The sequence below is a fragment of the Pinus tabuliformis genome, chromosome 3_1 (assembly GCF_031772625.1).
Source record: "Pinus tabuliformis cultivar Carrire ecotype Pingquan chromosome 3_1, CPIR1, whole genome shotgun sequence".
Taxonomy (NCBI): Eukaryota; Viridiplantae; Streptophyta; class Pinopsida; order Pinales; family Pinaceae; genus Pinus; species Pinus tabuliformis.
Window position 1 is genome coordinate 91,860,703 of NC_142301.1, and position 19,911 is coordinate 91,880,613.

A 19,911-nucleotide genomic window follows, 5' to 3' on the forward strand; every position below is an offset into this window, starting at 1 on the left:
ACCTCCCCAGTGGAATAAACCATCTCAATTAAAATTGCAAATATCTTTGGAAGATTCTAAACTAGCTGCTTCATATGATCAATCCCATTTCTCAAGGTGTCCCAAAACATAAAGTTGCAAATCTGCTGCTTCTGCATTCGTATAATGTGTTGTTGGTCTGAATTCTCATCACAACAAGCTCTCTGGGTTGGGAAACAAGATTCTGATGACTCTCGAGAAGTTCTGGAAATGATATACATATCCATTAACAGTGTTTGTCTGTTTTGCCCATGTGTAGATTAGTCTGTTAGCATTAACGAGTTTAACCAGCTACCATGCCTTCCAGCAGTGAAAACGTGCTAAGTGTTAACAATGAATATTGAAACAAGATGTTGACAATAATAACTTTTCTATGTCAGCACGGTCTGTAATTATACTATCTTGTTCTAGAAACTTTCGACACTGAAAACATAATTTTCACAGGAACTAAAATATGCTGCCAAATACAACAAAATAACAAAAATATACGTGCACAATTTTAGCCTTCAGTCTGACCATTATTATACTCCTTAAAAAATCGAGAAATGGCATTGTTCAACTTTTAGCCCTACTTACGAGAATAAAAAAATCAAAAGCAATTGCTATTGTGCTCACTGAAATATATACTTTTCACTATGTTTATAGTCTGCTGCAGATTTCCACCCCATAGAATCAAATTTTCAACCTTTGAAATCAAGTCAATCTCATAGTCATAAACAACATTATGAGATTGTCATATAAAACCTATTCTGATTTAAAGATTCTTAATAGAGAATGACATGGGATTTCTCTGATTGCCAATTTTCATGGCTACAGTACTGATTGATTGAAATAATAATTTGAGATTCCACAATCATAAAGCTTCTAGGCTAAGACAAGCCTCCCACGCTACCCTGATTAAAATTAGATATGGAAGCATGGCAGGGAGTCTAGTCTGCAGCATTACTGAGATTCCTTCTTTGATCCAGAAACTGCTGCTGCTGCCGCTGCCGACATTGCTGCAGCTGCTGCTCCCAATTTTGCTCCTCCTGCAGCCTTCATCACTGCGGCAAATTTGGCAAAGACAGCAATTCCCCCAGCAATAGCTGCCCTAAATGCAACAGTCGGCTTTATCTCCATTTTAGAGTCTGCAACCATCATAGTGACATCAGTATCATGAAATTTAAAAAGCATTACGCAGCAAGGGAAGGTTGTCAGCGAGAGAAGGTACCAAACCTGAGAACAAAAAGGCAGAAAACAAGTGTACAAGCACTCAACTATTGTTACAGGCCAGGCAATCTCATTTTGAATGAATCTTCTTTTCAGTTCTAAGATAGAAGAACTGTTGAGTCATTCCTTAGCTTTGAGTTTCCAGCTTTCAGTCTTGTTCAAGTTTGTTTTAACTCCGCAAAGTTGAATCCGCTTTCAGTTGGAAGTGGTTTTCAATGTCATAGAGTTGGGATAGATTGCTGGGAAGGCAATTCTGAATTTGAGTCAAAATAGCACCTTCAGACACCATAGCTTGCTAGGATTGGTCTTTCATGGGAATCCTTTTGCATGTCTTTGTTCTATTCATGAGCAAGAAGAGAATTATTTTCAAGTACAAGGGTCAAAGTTCCTTGGGAACACAGTCAAACTTCATGTTTGTCAAATTTTTTGAGTCTCAAGGTCTGGAAGTCGTGTCTCAGTCTTTTCTATGCTTGTGTTACCCTGTGTTAGCTGTACATATTTTTTTTAAAGGCAAGAATCATAAATGCTGCGTTGAAGGAGAGTCAAGTTGAGTCAAATCAGGTTCCTTCGGGTTGTGTCCAACAATGTGTTTTGAATCATTGACCTATTCACAGGTCTTTCATTAGCATCCAAAGATCTGGAATTCTGATAAAACCCATAAAGGGCTCCTTTCCACAAGTTGGAGCCACTGTTAACAGTGAATTTGTCCTACATGGATTTATTGTAAAGTTCTAGCATATTTGTGAGTAAATTTTGTGATCACGGTGAACTTCCCCAAAGTTCATCTCAATTGACTCTGGATCAACAGTTCATGAATTCATAGCAGTAGATTCAGTATGAGCATCTCATGAGTACCATGGCCAGATATTTTATTACTCAAGTTGTCTCGCATCAGTCTTCGGCTCAGGATTTCCTTGGGGATCAGTTCACACCAAGGGACCATTTTCAGTACCTCGCTTCAGAGATTTTCAGAGTTCAGCAAGATTTCCAAGCAGACAAAGGGCATGCATCCGTTAGTGCATGCATGAGCAGGGGAAAACTCCAAAAGGGTAAAAATCAGATTTTCAAGATTTGCAATGTTGAAAATCTTCTATTTTTTGGAACTTCATCTTTCTTGAAATCTGATTATGTATTTGGATACCCTCTACAGAAATGAGCTTATGGCTAAGCTTTGGTGCCAATTGAACAAATTCAAACTTTTCGTCAAAGTTGGTTAAACATACGTCTAAATTAGTGTTTCTGCACCTTTCACAAATAATTACTTTTTACATACCTAAGTACAGCACGGGTGCGATGTTAATCAAGGTTGTCATTGATGTCAATATGGCATTGACCGAGATGTCAATATTCTTGAGATGCTTGGTCCCAGATGATGATGTTAGGACTCTTGTTTGACAAGGATACCATCAATGAAGATGTCAAACCATTAATGAAGAAGTCCTAAGGAGCCCTTGAACTAACTATAATGTTGCATGTGCCTTGATGATATAGACATTAACCCTTGATGACATATGGAGTCATACACTTGACAATGTCATACTCTTTAAAGAATGACCACACTTTGACATAATTGGAAGACTACTTTGGTGTCTTTGACAAATTAATGAAGGCTGCACTATGACGTATTACTGCACTATCATTGAATACATGATGCTATACCTTCATCATGATGCTGGATACTATCATGATGATATTATTGGTGCAAAACAATGGAGAAGCCACGCTGTCCCAAAACTGTTCCAAATATTCTATGCACAGAAATTTAAGGACAGTCACAAAGAAAATTAATTTTCACTACCTTAGAGGCAGCCTCTCAATGTGATTCCTAGACCATCTTTTAGAGCATAATTTTTCCTTTCCAATGAGCTATTACACAGCCCGAAACTCCAAGCGGTTTGAAAGTTATGAATTTTTGAAGTTAATTTATTAAATCTGGACATGGAGCCGACCTGAGCAGCCGACACAAGTCGGCCTCCAAACAGGGACGTGTCTTTTCGTTTTGCTGTGCGAAAAACACTATATATAAGGATTTCAGACCTCATTTTAACCATCAATTTTTCGGTCAAGAAAACAGAGAATTCGGTGGAGAACTCAGAGGCAAATAAGAGGCCAAGGAGGCATTGAAGTTTATTGTTTTGGGCAATTTTTAAGGAAAACGTGGAGGAATACATTACAGCAGACCACATTACAGCAGACTACATTACAGCAGACCAGTGACTGTGTTTGTGAGGCTTGGTTTTTGTGACAAGTGTGTTGGTAACTCTGCCTGTGGATGACAGTCTTGTGTGGAGGGCTCAAAACAGTTGCAGAAGGCTCAGACAAGTGTTTTGTGTGGTGATTTTTGAGACCTATACTTATGCTGTCGCAAAACTCGCACCCAGACAGATTGCTGACCTGAGGCCAGAACTGTGGAGGACAGTCATCTATTGAAGCCTGAAAAAAGAGAACAGTGGAAAGCTACCAGTGGAGAAAAGCTTGTTGAGAACTTACTGAAGCTAGATTGAAGAGAATCCTGGAAAAGATTGAAGGTTTTTTTGGGCTCATTTGGAAGACACCTTGGAGCTGAAGTGTGGAGAAGACTTGGAAACACTTGGCTGCAGAATTTGAAGAGGCTATTAAAGAAGGGCATTGAGCAGCCTTAGAAGAGAATTTAAGGAACATCTTAAAGACTATTCAAAGAGATATTGTACCAGATCTTGAAGTATTTTGAGGAACTGTTGTGAAGACACCTTGAGGCTACTTGGTTGAAGTGTCTTGGAAGCCATTATTGGGACAGCTCTTGGAAAATCTTTTGTGGAGACTTAAACCTTGCTAGAGCATACTTGTTGAACAGATTTGAAGCCTTGAAGAAGAGTTTGCAGTAGTCCTTGTACTTGAAGTTGTTTTGAAGACCTTGTGCAATTGATTGAAGGACTTATAAGACACACTTGGTTGGAGAATTCTTGGGACAACGTTTTGAAGACATCTTGTTGAGAAGCCTTATTGAATATCATGATGCATTGAATGTCATCATGAGGTGACCTTGGAGTATCATCCTAGAAGTACCTTGTGAAGACATCTTGAAGAAGACATTATTGGACACCGTGATGCATGAGACATCATGAGGTGACTTGAAGAACTTGTTTGGGTACGATGAAGTGCAGTGGCGATACCTTCTAATTGACAAGGTTGTCATTGATGATGTTGTGTGGAGACTACAGTGAAACTGAAGATTGACAGGGCTCGGTGAAGAAGACTTTGGGAGCCATGAAGCACAACTAAACATATCTTGACAAAGCGAAGCTATAGGATTGGTGTCCTTGGAGTTGGTGCTCCTAAACTCAAGGTTGGTGCCTTGGATAAGATAGGGTTGAAGCCCTAGAGGTCGGAGCCTCACTAAAGTCCAAGTAGGTGCTTGGCACATTCCAGGTTGGAGCCTGGGTGTCTTCATCTAGGGTCGGAGCCCTACCTATATTGTACTTGATTCATTATAAATATTATATTAATAAAAGCATTTATTTCTATTGTTCATTTTGTGTTCTAAATATAAGTGATCTAATTGGTAAAAGTAACAATTGAAAAGAAACACTGATTCCACCCCCCCCCCCCCCCCCCCCAGTGTTTCCAACATGCGAAATATCGTGGCAACTTATAACCATGAAAAAATAGGCTAAAATTAGGGGGTCTACATTTCAGAATTAGGTCTTACTCTTAAATACCTTTTAAGGTGAACAAGACTGGCGTCAGATATCAAGTCATTCCAAGAAATCAGAAAATTAGGGGTTTTGTAACTTCTAGAAGCCCCAGATATTCCAGGATTACCCATGTGATATTTTCATGTTAATAATGTGATCTAGTAATTTGTGACCAGACGACCAGTGCACCACAATTGAGAGATTGCTTGGAAAACAAGTCACTTGATAGCCAGGCAATTGACATGTGGCATCCATTGCTGTGTAGTACATTTACAGGTTGACTTTCCTTGCGCTCCATGTTTTCTTCAGTTTGATTTTGCTTGCACTCCAAGCAAGATTGACTTGAGGAAGATTAAGCAGATTATTACTGGGAGGAGGGTGAACTCTTCCAGAAGGTTCCCTTTCCTTCTAATTTGAGGTTCACATGACCTATTATTAGACAATGGAGTTGGGAAGTGCACCCTAACTAGGGGCAGTTCAATTGATATGAATTCAGTTTAGTGCCTTAGTTCAATTGATATGAATTCAGTTTAGTGCCTTAGTTCAATTGATATATCTTGGAGTTCTCTTGAGTTCACTTGACTGGTCTTCAATTTGGTTCAGTTCAATTGTGTTCACTATAGTTTGAATTCAATTCACGTGAGTTCACTCAATGCACATGCTATTTCTGCCTATCAAATGAGCACAACACATGAGGGAGCATCCTGATGGCTATTTTTGGTTGCAGTTGACTTGATTCATGCACCAGAGCATTGTGCTCTTGTGGTCCTATATTATCTTGTCTTGCAGTAACTTGCACATCAACCAAGTTCTGAATTTAGTAGTTATTTCAAGCAGAAGCTTCCACCTTTGACTAGGGCACTTTTTTGGATGAGACCTTATGCCCTTCTATTTTCAGACTCCTCATCCATTTAAAGCACGTGACTGGTGCACCTTACTTAAGGGGGTGCAGTTTGACTTTGACTTCACTGACATCCATTTCAGGGTTTTTTCTAGTCCAAGAAGGCTGTATTTATGTTTGCCTTGTACATCAAGAAAATGCTCATTCCTGGCCTAAGGAAGTGTGCCCTATCTTGAGACTGCTTCAGTTGACTTTTATCTCATGCATATGGTCTATTTTTGCCTAGAGAGGAGCACTCCACTTGAGAGTCCATTTCAGGATGGGAGTGCTTCACTTAGAGACTTTTATGTTGATTGTTTGAATCTCGAGCAGGTACTTCCACACAGGCTCAAGTGTCTAGGCATGTAGAAGTCGCATGAGCCAACTAAATAAAAAGAACTTTTCTTATCCCAGCCTCGATGAGCAATGAAACACTTCATCTTTAAGAGGTCAATGATGAATCATTTGAAGCTTGTAACCCAGTATATGTTCAAAACAGGTTGCCTCATCAAGCTTTGGACAACAAGACTCCCAAGGAAGTATTATCAGATGTCAAGCCCGATATTGGTCATCTCTGGATTTTTGGCTGCCCCGTATACTTCCATGTGTCGAAGGACAAAAGAAACAAGCTAGAAGCTACAGGAAGGAAAGGTACGTTTGTTGGATATAGTGAAGATTCTAAAGCATTTAGAATATATATTTTTGGTCAAAGGAAGGTTGAAATTAGTAGGGATGTAACATTCGATGAAGATGTTGCCCTTAGAAAAGCAAGGGACCTCCCTCCGCCTCTTCTCCTGAAGATAAGAGTGATGATATGGATATACTGGAAGGTCCTCTGCATGAATCTAAGAAGGACATTGTTGATGACCCTATGGAGCCTATGGACCCTTTGGATCCTCCTCCAAGTAATCCTCCTACTAGGAATATGTTGGCATTATGATTCAAGTGTTGTCCTTGATGGCAACTCACTCAGTGGATGGTACAGGTGCTCAGAGGTTGGTACAGGTGATGGCAACTTAATCAGAAGACAGATCTCAGTACAGCATGCCAAGGAAGCTCATACACGCCGTTTCGTTAAGCCCAAGTCGCGTGTACACGCAAGTTCGATTCAGAAAAAGCGCGTGTATGTGGAAAGGTTCCTTTGGTTCATGGTGGTTAGTCCTTGGAAGTTGTGCCTATGATTTCGGACCATTATGTCTCGACGGGCGTGTCAATCCCTAGTTTTAAAGTTGATGGTATTGTGTTACTATGGTTTTGGCTCTTGGTATTGAGAAAGGCCTAAGGCTATATAAGGAGAAGAAGATCATTAGGCAAAGATCATCTTTCGACAAGGCTTGAATATCTAAGAGAGAAAGAGATCTGATATGCAGGTTCTGAGTTGCTTGATCTAAGTCAAGGAGAGATCACATCGGTTGATGGAAGACTAGATCTAAGGATAGATCGGGATCTAATGGTTTGAAATGCACTATCATGATATGGTTGATTATGCGTATTTCTAGATCTGCATATTGTCGCAATGTTACGTTCTGGGTCTAACTAATGTCTGGTACAGCTGCAAATTGAGAAAGTTTATTTTTAGATCTGTACGCAGGTTGGCTTCGGTAAAAGAGCGTGTATACGCGGGTTCTGCTCATTAAAGTAGCGTATATCTTTTGAAGCTTGATTTGGGTTTACAGTGGGGTCTGACTGTTATTGCAGAGTTCTGTAGTCTGCTCTGTGTTCTGGTAACTGGTGATTGACAGAGTTCAGTGGTTCAGTGATTCAAAGTTTGGTTGTTTTATGCTTCAATGATCTATTGTGGAAATTGAATGAATTGTGGTCTTCAGATTGTAATGTTGTGCTTCAGGAATATCCAAGTCTGAAAATGTATGAAAAGTGATACCTGGAAGAAGGAAGATTGTAGGTCAGCACCTACGTACTAGTATCTTGGCTAGTACAAGAGCAAAGGGGGGTTGGAGCTCCCTTCCAAGGAAGTTTGGAGAACGAGAGAAGGTTGAAGCCTTCTGCAGGTTGTAGCCTGCGTACTGGTATAAGGCTGCACCAGTACAAAAGATTGTAAACTGAAGTTTCATATTAAAGAAAGATAGAGACAACTTGTGGTTTTCACCCACATTGGGTTTCCACCTTATATATTGGTGTTCATGTGTGTGGCTTTTTATCTGTTCTGTTATACTGCACATGTTTACTGTTAATATGATGAATAATGTCCTGATGCACTTAATTGAAGAATAAGCTAACTAAATTGTGAGTTTTCTGCTTATACGCTGTTTTACTTCGTCACAGTAGCGTGTACACGCTGGTTCACTTAACTGAAGTAGCGTATATGTTTCTGGGCATTTGAAAAGTTTGATTAATCTGATAATACTGATTCACCCCCCCCTCTCAGTATTATTTCCAACAGAATAGACCAATTTGGCTCAAAGACACACTACAAGACGCTGAGAAACATGTTGTTGCTCGTGGAACTTTCAAGGAAAGTAAGAAGCCATGCAAGTATGAAGCATATGTTGTAGCTATGAGCAATATGATTCAAGTTGAACATAGTACCTTTGAAGAAGCCGTGATTGAACAAGTTTGGAAGGATGCAATGGCCGAAGAATATGAGTCTATTATGAAAAATGATGTATAGAATATTGTGTTGAGGCCGAAGGGAAGATCTGCGGTAACCTTCGAATGGCTCTATAAGATCAAGCATGGGGCTAATGGAAGCATCAAAAAATACAAGGCAAGGTGTGTAGCCCGTGGATTCTCTCAAAAAAGGGAGAAGATTAAGATGATATATTTGTTCCTGTGGCCCGATATACAACCACTCGTTCGATAGTAGCCCTTTCTGCAAGTCAGGGATGGACTCTCCATCAAATGGATAAGAAGATCGCTTTCTTACATGGTTTGCTTCAAGAAGAAATGTGCGTTGAACAACCTCCAGGATTTGAAGTTCATGACAGGAAGACTCATGTATGCCGATTGAAGAAATCTCTTTATGGATTGAAGTAAGCCCCCCCTTCTTGGCATGCTCATATTGACAGTTATTCGATAAAGCTGGGATTCACAAGGAGCAATGTTGATCCAAACTTGTACTTCAAAACAATCTAAGGTATGCCTCTCATTTTGGTATTATATGTCGATGACTTATTCATGACAGGTGCAGACCCTCTCATTCTAGAATGTAAGAGGAAGTTGGCTTTCAAATTCGAGCGAGATATGTCGCTAGAGGCGTTAGACTACATGGATATACAGAAGCAAACTGAGTTGGAAATGTTGTCGACAGGAAGAGTACTTCTAGATGTTGTTTTAGTCTGGGATCTACCATGATATCATGGATAAGCAGGAAGAAAAAATTTGTAGCCCTTAGCATTGCTGAGGCAGAGTATATTATAACTAGCGTTGCGAGTTGTGAAACAATTTGGTTGAGGAAGCTCTTTGGAGAGCTATTTGAGTAGGTTTTGGACACGACAGTTATCTATTGCGACAACAAGAGTGGGATTAGTTTGTCACGAAATCCTGTTTTCCATGATAAGTCCAAACACATAAAAATCAGATATCATTTTATCCAAGACATGGTGCAGAAAAGAGTCGTAAAACTTCTTCACATTTCGACAAATGAGCAGATAGTCGACATATTCACCAAGCCTTTGTCAAAAGGGAAGTTCTTGGTATTCAGGGAGCAGCTTGGACTAGTTGAGATGACCCTTTCGAATAAGGGTCTGGGGTGATCAAGAACACTAAGCAGTGCTCTTCCCCCCTAGTTGAGCTCCCAGGGTATGGAATGGAGCTATAAGACCCCTCAAGATGAGATACCTTTAACTGATAAGATGTTGAGACCTGGGATCTCCCCTAGTCAGAGTATGCCTCAATTAGCGTCCTTTCCACTTTGTGGGATAACCTCTCCCATCCAGTCAATGGGTTGTGGGACTTGGGATAGAGTGTGATCCCTACCCCTTGCGATAGGTGGATCTCGCCCAAGTTGGTGGATGCATGTGTTCTACCATCTGACTCTTTAGGGTTAAGAGTCAGATCAGGGACAACAGGGTAGAGTGTGATCCTTAAGTTGATCTCACCTATTTTTAGGGACTTAGGGAAAGAGTGTGATCCCTACGCTTGGGGTAGTTTGGTCTCACCCATTGTCTTTGGTTCCGGGTGGTAGCTATGGCTCCTCGATGATGATTGTTGACCACTAGAGTGGCACCTGATGATTATATGAAGACTCCACGCACAAAGATGATCCAGAGGACACTTGTACCATCAGATATCATCAGTCAACAGAGTTTTTTAACTCTATTTCTATCTTCTCATCATCTTTCTTGTACCCAGATTCCACACTCTGCGGGGAATTGTAATAAGTGATACTAGTAATGATGAGTTCTTGAATTTGTAACAGGGTTAGGATATTGGGACTCGATCAGCAAACGAGTACACCTTGGAGTGTTTTTTTTATCTGGTTAATTATCCCTTCTTTTTCAGAGCGGATAATTTTTGGGTTTTTTTCACTCATTTTTTACCCCAAAGCCAGGGTGACGATTTGAAAGTTGAGCCTCTAACACATCTTAGTGTCTACAGTCGATGTATATTACCGTACTAGATCACACAAAAAAATTTGTGGAATTTGGTTAAGTCTAAGTAGGATTTATAATAATTAAAAATTTCCCGCAAAACAGGATTTTTTAATTATTTTCTATATAATGGTATAAATAAGTGGCCTTAGGAAATGTCTGAGGCGTGTGACTACTCGAAATTCATCCTCAGAGGCCCAACATTATTTTATGACCCACTTTGGCGGTCAAAAAATGACTTATAGTCCCTCAAAAGCCGATTTTTCAAATGACAGTAGCAAAAATGAGGAAAAAATTCAAAAGAATGAATAATTGGAAAAATTTATAAATTTTTCCAAAGTCAAAATAAGTCAAATTTTGACATGGAAATTATGTGGAGAGTCAAGGGTGATGTAGCAGCAATGTGGGGCCCACCACATGAAGCCACAAAAGAAAGTCAAAGTTCCAAGTCAAATAGAGTCAAAGAGGGCCCACGTTGAGTTTATGAGCCACATCGAATTGTTAAAAGTGGTGATTTATTTCAAAAGGACAAGAAACTCAAAATATTAAAGGTGGACACATTAAACTAGTTCCAAAGTTAAGGGGGGACAATAAAAGTGACATGGCAGATCTTGTCCCCACTTAAAATCACACATTGGCAATTTGTTAGTGGAGTATGCATCAGCCAATTTCAACGAATGCACAGGCAGTTAAAGAAGCATATGTAGAGCTAGAGACTCATGGATTAGTGGGGGACAACACCGCCATGTGTTAAGAGTTTGTCCCCATTCATTGGCACACATTGTAACACATGTAGTTGACAGCCAACAAGGGGGACTATGCTGTCAGTTTAAACAGTGAATAGAGCCTTCAATTCAGCCAGCTAGAGAGCACGTAAAGAAGACTTTAGTGCACACGCAGCTCAAGAAAAGACAAGTATATGTGGCAGAAAATTAAACACAGGTTTGGAGGAAGTTGTCTCCTCTCATCTCTACTTTTTTACACACATGTACGCAGCACATGTTTGAAAGCTTCCACACAATCACCATAACAGCTACACGCAGATCTTCATAACAGCTTACACAGCAGTTGGTTGGCTTGACTGACAGCAGTTTAGAGGCAGCCAAACACACAGCAGATTTGAGGATATTCAATGGACAGTCAAGGAGTCAAGTTTTCCACCTACAGCCAGTCATCTTGCCACTTGTGATTTGATTTTCTACATTGGGATTGTCAATCCATCTCCACTTGTCATTGGAATTTTCCTTGGGATCATCTCCCATTTTCTTATTTATATGAGTCTTGAGCTCTCATTTGTATCTTTAGAACGAGCTGTTGGGCTTGCGGAGACTCTGTTGGATTTTGTATTCATCTTTCATATAATAAAAGAGACTTTGGGGTACTATTGTGTTGGTGTTCTCCTTCCATTTCTTGAGGTGATGTTATTTCAATTTTTGTGCTTTACATTCTACATGTATGTTGGATTATGCTAGTTATCATTTTGCCACTTGTTTGGATTAACATATGCAAGCTATCTTGTATGGTTTTTGGGTTAGAGAAATACTCTAGGAAGAGGAGCACTAGAAGATTTTTGGTGAAATCTCTAGCCTTCTCCTCCATTGTATAATCTAATCCCTTATGATTGCTGACATCTTTTTCCAAGTGTGTAGAGATCTTTAGATTTGGTTGAAGGATTTACTTGGGCGTGGGGTAGCTCTCCAATAGACGAACTAACTCCCAAGATCAAGAATAGAAGGACCCAATCGGTTTGCCTCAAGGATCTCATCAAACGATTTTGAAAGAGGGAGTTTCCTTTCCTCTAGCTTATTAAGATCACATAAATTTAAATTAAATATTTTTCTTGATCAATATCTTGTGCTTTCAAGGATTTTATTTGCTACCTAGAGCATTGTTTTAACTAGACAAGTATGGAGTTCTACTTGCATGTCTTGATCTAGTTCTTGTACACTAATTGTAGATTATCATTTTGACTATTTCATGTCATCTTTGTCTCCATTTCAGGATTGTTTTGCTTTCAATTTTTGAAGCATTCTACTTTTGTTTTAAGCAAAATACAATTTCATTTCTTAAAGAGCAAATACTTGGAAGGCACTGGTTGTTTATGTATTTCATGCTTATCTTATGATGGTTATTGCTCATATCAGTTTTTGCTTATAAATCTTAAAGAAATAATCTATTTAACTCTAACAATTCTCCTAGAAACTCACATCTCTTTTTAACTTAACTTTTCATTAGGGACCACCCCCCTTAGCTAACCTAGGAGATAGCTTAAACAGAGAGAGAAGGGATTCAGTGTGACAGCCCCTTCTCTGAGTTCCCTACCACCAACCACACCTTGTGGGGTTGAAGGCTTTTCTCACTGACTTGTAGGTAGGTGTAGGCGGCAGGGTCAACATCTTTGGCGTCGTTTCCGGGGACAAGCTTTCTTGTACCTGGGAAATCGACTAACCCTTTGGTTTTTTAGCATTTTTGAACTTTAGATTTAGATTCTTGCTCAAGTGGCGACTCCACTCAATCCAAATTTTGCAAGAGTCTCTACTAGGAGAAATTCAAGTGGTCTAGTTAGCCCCTCTTCTGATCCTGAAAGGGTTTTTAGAGAGAGGTTGAATAGACTTTCTCGTAGTAGAGCTCTTGCTAGTCTTGGGCAAGAGGCTATTTCTAATATTCATTTGCTTTTTCAAGAACAAGTAGAGCCTAACATCATGAATGATCTTTTTGCTCCTTGTGACTTCACTAACATAAATGGCTATCCTCACAATATCCCTGACAAGGCTATTGAAAAGTTGTCTTCCTTTCAAGGTAACAATGCCATTAGTGCTACATCACATGTGAAAAACTTTAATGTTTGTATCTTTAAATGGTGTAACACTGCTAATTATGAGGATGTCAAGATGAGACTTTGTGTTTTATCTTTAGAAGAGGATGCTCTTGATTGGATCACTGAGCAACCTGCTAACTCATATAACTCTTTACAAGCCATTCTAACTACTTTTTTAGATAGTTTGGAGAGAAGAAGCAAAATAGGCATTTGATCAATGCCAATAGCAACATGAAGAAAAATGAGAATGAAACCATGGAGTTTAACAAGAGATTTAATGAACTAGTAAAAAGCATGCCTGCCACTGTTAAACTTCCTGATGAATTTCTTTTATGCTCATATCTAGATGCTTTTGGGGTTGAAACTACCTATGAGTTGAGGAGGAAGGAGCCTACGAATCTGAGTGTAGCTCAATCTAAAGCCTTGAAGATAGAAAGGGCTAGAAAGCAATCAAGAAAATCTGAAATTCTTGGTTTCAATAGAGGGCCATTGAAACTGAATGATTCCAAAGGCAAGGCCAAAGAAGAGACTACACATGATCCTATTAAGGAGTTAACCCAACTCATCAAGAGTATGGAGGCAAATCACACCAGTCAAATGAATGCTATCCAAAATCGATTAGTGGCCATGGAAAGAAATCAAGGTGGGAGATTCCCAAATAGAGGAAATGATAGATGGCAAAAGAGAGGACCTCCCAATGACCATAGGCCACCTAATCCACTCGAGTCTACAAACTTAGTTGATGATTCCATGCCTTATTGTAGACCTTGTGATGACATACATGATGAACTCACTTGTCCTTATGCAAGAAGGATCCTAGAAGGAGATATGATGGGAACAAGTGAACAAATCAATGTAGTTGGAAAAGAGCATCATTTGTCCTTGGAAAATTGGATGGGAGTTATGGAGAGTAGTCAGAAGGTAAATAAAAAGTTTCCATCCTCCTATAATATAAATAATTTTGAAGATTTGGATAGGATCATTGAATTATATGGAGAGAAGCCTTCATCGACTCAAATTTCAGAGATAGCCAAGGATAAGGAAAGGGGAAAAAATAAAGAAAGAAATCATAGTAAAACTTTCACTCCACCAACATCGAAGTTGAATATTGACTTGGGAGGATGGATTAATAGTGTTATGATTTTAGTTCATGTCACTGAAATCATGAAGATTCCCTCCCAAAGATATAAATTGTTGAAAGCCATTGAGGCTCCCAATGGAAAAGAAATGTCTAATTTTTCTAAGGATAAATATGAGGATGCCCCTATCACTCTGCAAAGTAGTGATATGTGTAGAGATAACAGAGACCACCAACCCTTTTTCATAACTATGTTGGTCAATGGAATGCTTTTACACAATTGTATGTTTGACTCTGGGGCATCATCTTGTGTCATGACTAAGAAAGACATGAATCAGTTAAATTTGAGGATTTCTAGACCCTACCACAACATTTGTGCAATGGATTCAAAGATCATTGAAGTGTGTGGTTTGATAAAAGATCTTCAAGTCCACTTAGCTGTACATCCTGACATTATGATCACCATGGATATTGTGGTGATTGATGTGCCTGATGCTTGGGGGATGTTATTGTCTAGAAAGTGGGGAGCTGATATTGGGGGTAGATTGCAAATGGATTTAAGTTATGCTACCATCCCTAATAGTGAGGGCATCATGGTTGATTGGATAAGGAATTGGAGAGAAAGTTTCATATAGAAAATCCCAAGGAGCTTCACAATGAAATTGTGTAAATCCGATAACTTGGGAAACTATGCTATCCTGGCTAATTCTTTTCCTCCTTTGGAGAAGGAGGTTGATTGTAAGAAATATGGAGTTTGGCACATGAATTTTGATGGTGCCCATTCTAGGTATGGTAAGGGTGCTGGAATTGTCCTTACCTCCCCTCTTGGTCACATATTCAAGTTTGCCTATAGATTGGAATTTGATGCAACCAACAATGTAGCAGAGTATGAGGCTCTATTGTTGGGCCTTGAGTTGGCAAAAGATTTGAGGATAAAGTTGCTTAGTATCAAGGGGGATTCTGATCTAGTCATTCTTCAAACTAAGAATCAATTTGCATGCAAGAACGATAGATTAAAGAAGTATCGAAATGTTGTTTGGGATAATATGGATTATTTTGATGCATTAGACCTTCAAGCAATTCCTAGGGAAGGAAATAAACAAGTTGATGAGCTCGTTGTTGCTGCATCTACATTTCAGCTTGGAGAGAACTTGGTGGACGATAAAATTAAGATGGAAATTATCTTTAGGCCATCAATTCCTGATAATCTAGAGCAATGGCAAATCTTTAATGATGAAAGCTAAGTGGTTCTTTTTTTAAATAACAAAGAGGAAGGATGTGATTATGAGGAGTGTAATGTTTGGGACAACAAAAAGGAAAAATTACAGTTGCTGATTTTTCACTCAGAAAATTCCAGCAAGCTGATTTTTTCATAAACAGCAGTTTTATCTTTACTACAGCAGTGCTATTTTTCAGTTTTACGACAGCAGGATGTCATTGGGATTGAGGGTGGAGAATAGGCTGGATGGGCATATAAATTACAGCGTTTGGAAGGAGAGAATGCAGAGTATCTTTGAGGAGGCAGAAGTCTGGGATATCATGGTGCATACCGCACAGAACCCTGTTGTTGTGCCCACTGATGTTGCTCAGTTGGCTGAGTATAAAAAGAAGAACAATAAGGGTAAGAGGCTAATTCTAGACGGAATCAAAGACCATTGCATTCCTCATGTGAGAGGAAAGAGCAATGCCCATGAGATGTGGACAGCATTGTCCAATCTCTACCAGAGTATCAATGAGAACCGGAAGATGGTCCTGAAGGAGAAGCTGAAGAACATTAAGATGGGGAATGATAGTGCAGCTGGATATCTCACAAAGATTACCAATGTGAGAGATGAGTTGGCAGCGATTGGAGAGGCCATTCCATCCACTGAGTTGGTGCGTATTGCAGTGAATGGCCTCCCCCGTTCATGGTTGAACTTTGCTGATGGGGTTTGTGCACGTGAGACCCTTCCCACATGGGAGAGGTTTTGGGATGATTGTATTCAGACAGAGATCAGGAAAGGACAGCTTGGGGCAGCCAAGCCAGTTGAGCAGGATGAGGACGTAGCACTGGTGGCAGGAGGCAAGAAAGGCAAAGGGAAGAAGCAGGCTTCCACAAGCAGTGGTGGGGGCAAAGGCAAAGGTAAAGGTAAACAGGGTAACTCACAGAAGGACTATTCCAAGGTGAAGTGTTGGAATTGTCAGAAGATGGGACACTATGCAGTTGTGTGTCCGGAGAAGAAGAAGGGGAAGAACCAGGATGTGGCAGCTTCAGCTGAGATTGAGGACTTTGCAGGTCGTTTTGACCGGGAGTTTGCGTTCACTACATGTGAGTCCTCTAGTGCAGGATCACCTGCCACACAGGTTCAGAGGGAGCATGCTTTTCCCTCGATTAGCGGAGCATCTTCAGGTATCTGGTATGTGGACAGTGGGGCTTCACGTCACATGACAGGAGTCCGGGAGTACTTCTCAGAGCTTTCAGAGAGTGGCACTGATATTGAGGTAGTACTCGGTGATGACAGAGTTGTTAGAGCAGTCGGGGTGGGGACAGTGACATTTCAGAGGGAGTCCAAACCTCCCTTGAAGGTGTCAGAGGTTCTTTATGTGCCAGGGATGAGGAAGAACCTCATATCCGTCTCAGCTTTGGAGGACAGAGGATATGAGGTACTGTTCAGGGGAGGACAGGTGTTGATGTATCCCAGGGACGCTCCAGCTGATTCAGCTAGAGTGATAGGTGTACGCCATGCAAAGGTGTACAAGTTTGCATTCCAGCCCCTTTTGGCATTGAGCAGTAGTACCGACAGCAGAGCTAGCAGTTCTGAGCTGTGTGAGATTTGGCACCGCAGGATGGGACACATGTATCATGGAGCCTTGAGGACATTGCGGGAGATCACTACAGGTGTGCCAGATTTCAGTACTGATCACTTTGATACTTGCAGAGGTTGTGTGATGGGCAAGTTTGCCAAATCCCCTTTTCCCAGCAGTGACAGCAGAGCGACGGGGATACTTGATTTGATTCATTCCGATGTGAGCGGTCGGATGTCTCATGTTTCCTTGAGTGGATATGAGTACTATGTGTTATTCATTGATGATCACTCCAGGAGGACCTGGATTTATTTTTTGAAGACCAAGAGTGAGGTCTTCAAGCGGTTTCAGGAGTTCAGAGATCTTGTGGAGACTCAGACAGGTCGAAAGATCAAGTCCTTGAGGTCGAACAATGGAGGAGAGTACACCCTTGGAGAGTTTGTTGACTATTGTGCGGAGGCAGGCATTAGGAGGGAGTTCACTGTTCCTTACAACCCCCAGCAGAACGGGGTTGCAGAGAGGAAGAACAGATCCATCATAGAGGCTGCCAAAGCCATGATACATGATCAGGGGTTGCCATTGTTCTTGTGGGCAGAGGCCTGCAACACAGCTGTTTACTTGCAGAACAGGAGTCCGCATCGTGCTTTGGGGCACATGACTCCGGAGGAGGCTTTCTCTGGGAAGAAGCCTGATATTGGTCATCTTCACATCTTTGGATGCATTACATACTCCTATATACCCAAAGAGAAGAGGACCAAACTAGAGCCCACCGCAAAGAAGGGTATCTTTGTGGGCTACAGTGAGACCTCAAAGGCCTTTCGGATTTACATTCCTGCACAGAGGAGAGTTGTTGTCAGACGGGATGTGAAGTTCGAGGAGGACAGGGCCTTTAGGAGGTCACGGGAGTTAGAGTATCTGGATCAGCCAGACCCTCAGCAGCAGTTGAGTCAGTCGCAAGGATCCAGTGGGCAGGGATCAGGAGGATCCGGAGGTACATCTATGAGGATGTCAGGTCCATCAGTGAGCAGTGGCTCGCCGAGCCAGAGGGGTGGTGCTCCGGGCAGCATGCAGAGCAGTTCACAGAGCAGTTCACTAGGGAGTCCACTGATGGACAGTTCACACGGTACCTCAGCTTCTACAGGTTCAGGTGCAGGCAGGAGGACAGCAGACAGACAGTCAGGAGTTCAGGGTACTGATGGTGATGAGGAGGAGGAGTTTCATTCTCCTATGGGAGAAGCATGCTCAGGGAAGAGGAAGCCCAAGTGGCTTCAGGACACCTTGAGAGATGCCACATCTGTTGCTGAGCCGAAGAGGCCGGTCAGAGAGAGTAGACCACCTGAGAGGTTTTGTAGTTATATGGCGATGGTTACCAGCATCCCTGACTCTGAGCCTTCTAGCTATGAGGAGGCAGCTAGCCAGCAGGTCTGAAGAGAGGCCATGCAGGAGGAGTATTCTTCTATCATGAAGAATGATGTTTGGGAGGTGGTGCCGAGGCCTGAGGGCAAATCCGTGGTTACTTCCAGATGGCTTTACAAGGTAAAGCATGCTGCAGATGGCAGCATTGAGAAATTCAAAGCGAGGTTTGTGGCTAGAGGGTTCTCCCAGGTAGATTATGAGGAGACCTTCGCTCCCGTGGCTCGATATACTTCGATCCGCTCCATTATATCGATAGCAGCAGAGATGGGTTGGAAGATCCACCAGATGGATGTGAAGACCGCATTTCTCAATGGCTTCATACAGGAGGAGGTGTACATTGAGCAGCCACAGGGCTTTGAGGTGCATGGGAAGGAGTCCCATGTGTGCAGATTGAAGAAGGCCCTTTATGGCCTGAAGCAAGCTCCCAGAGCTTGGTACTCCAGGATAGATGCATACTTGCAGGGGATGGGTTTCACAAAGAGTGAGGCAGATCCGAACCTTTACTTTATTGTGATTGGTGAGGAGCCTCTCATTCTGGTGTTGTATGTGGATGACTTGATCATTACAGGTGCAGAGAGACTCATAGAGCACTGCAAGAGAGATCTTGCGGCGGAGTTTGAGATGAAGGACATCGGCTTGATGCATTACTTTTTGGGTTTGGAGGTGTGGCAGGAGGAGGGGCATTTCTTCCTGGGGCAGGGGAAGTATATTGTGGACATCCTTAGCAGATTCCACATGGAGGATTGTAGACCCATGTCGACACCGATGATCACCAACTGGAAGAAGCTTCATGCTTCGGATTCCGAGTTGGTGGATCCCACATTGTACAGGCAGCTGATTGGTTCCTTGATGTATTTGGTCAACACTAGACCAGATATCTGTTTTGCAGTCAACACGATGAGTCAGTTTATGTGTGAGCCTAGGAAGGTTCACTGGGTGGCTGCAAAACACATTTTGCGGTACTTGCAGGGGACAGTGGATTATGGTCTGGACTACAGGCAGGGAGATGGAGTGAGATTGGCAGGATACACTGATTCTGATTGGGCAGGTTGTGCTTCTGATAGGAAGAGCACTTCAGGGTGTTGTTTTGGGTTGGGTTCAGCAGTAGTGTCATGGTTCAGCCGGAAGCAGCAGTCAGTAGCACTGAGTTCAGCGGAAGCAGAGTATATGGCAGCCAGTCTAGCTAGTTGTGAGGCCATCTGGCTTCGCAAGATGTTGTTTGGCTTATTTGGTCAGCCGTTGAGACCTTCAGTGATTTACTGTGATAATCAGAGTTGCATTAAACTCACGGAGAATCCAGTATTTCATGACAGGTCAAAGCATATCGGGATCAGATATCATTTCATCAGAGACTATGTTCAGAAGGGAGCTGTGAAGCTTGAGTATATTTCCACTGATGAGCAGGTTGCAGATATCCTTACCAAAGCCTTACCACGGGGCAAGCATGTCTACTTCAGAGACAAGATGGGTGTGGTGAGGAACAC

General features: G+C 41.5%; 2 protein-coding genes across 2 annotated transcripts in view; one reads left to right on the forward strand and one right to left on the reverse strand.

Moving 5' to 3' along the window:
* Positions 1-599: 599 nt before the first annotated feature.
* The window catches only part of LOC149185933 (uncharacterized), a 65,228-nt gene continuing 45,916 nt past the window's right edge, over positions 600-19,911 (reverse strand). The window contains exon 2 of the mRNA XM_089410839.1: positions 600-1,145. Coding sequence (XP_089266965.1) covers positions 961-1,137 — 177 coding nt within the window. The 5' untranslated portion in view covers positions 1,138-1,145 and the 3' untranslated portion in view covers positions 600-960. The remainder of the gene's footprint in view (positions 1,146-19,911) is intronic.
* Positions 14,884-15,471, forward strand: LOC149185934 (uncharacterized). Its single transcript, XM_089409179.1, has one exon. It carries the CDS (start codon positions 14,884-14,886, stop codon positions 15,469-15,471), a length of 588 nt encoding a protein of 195 aa, XP_089265305.1.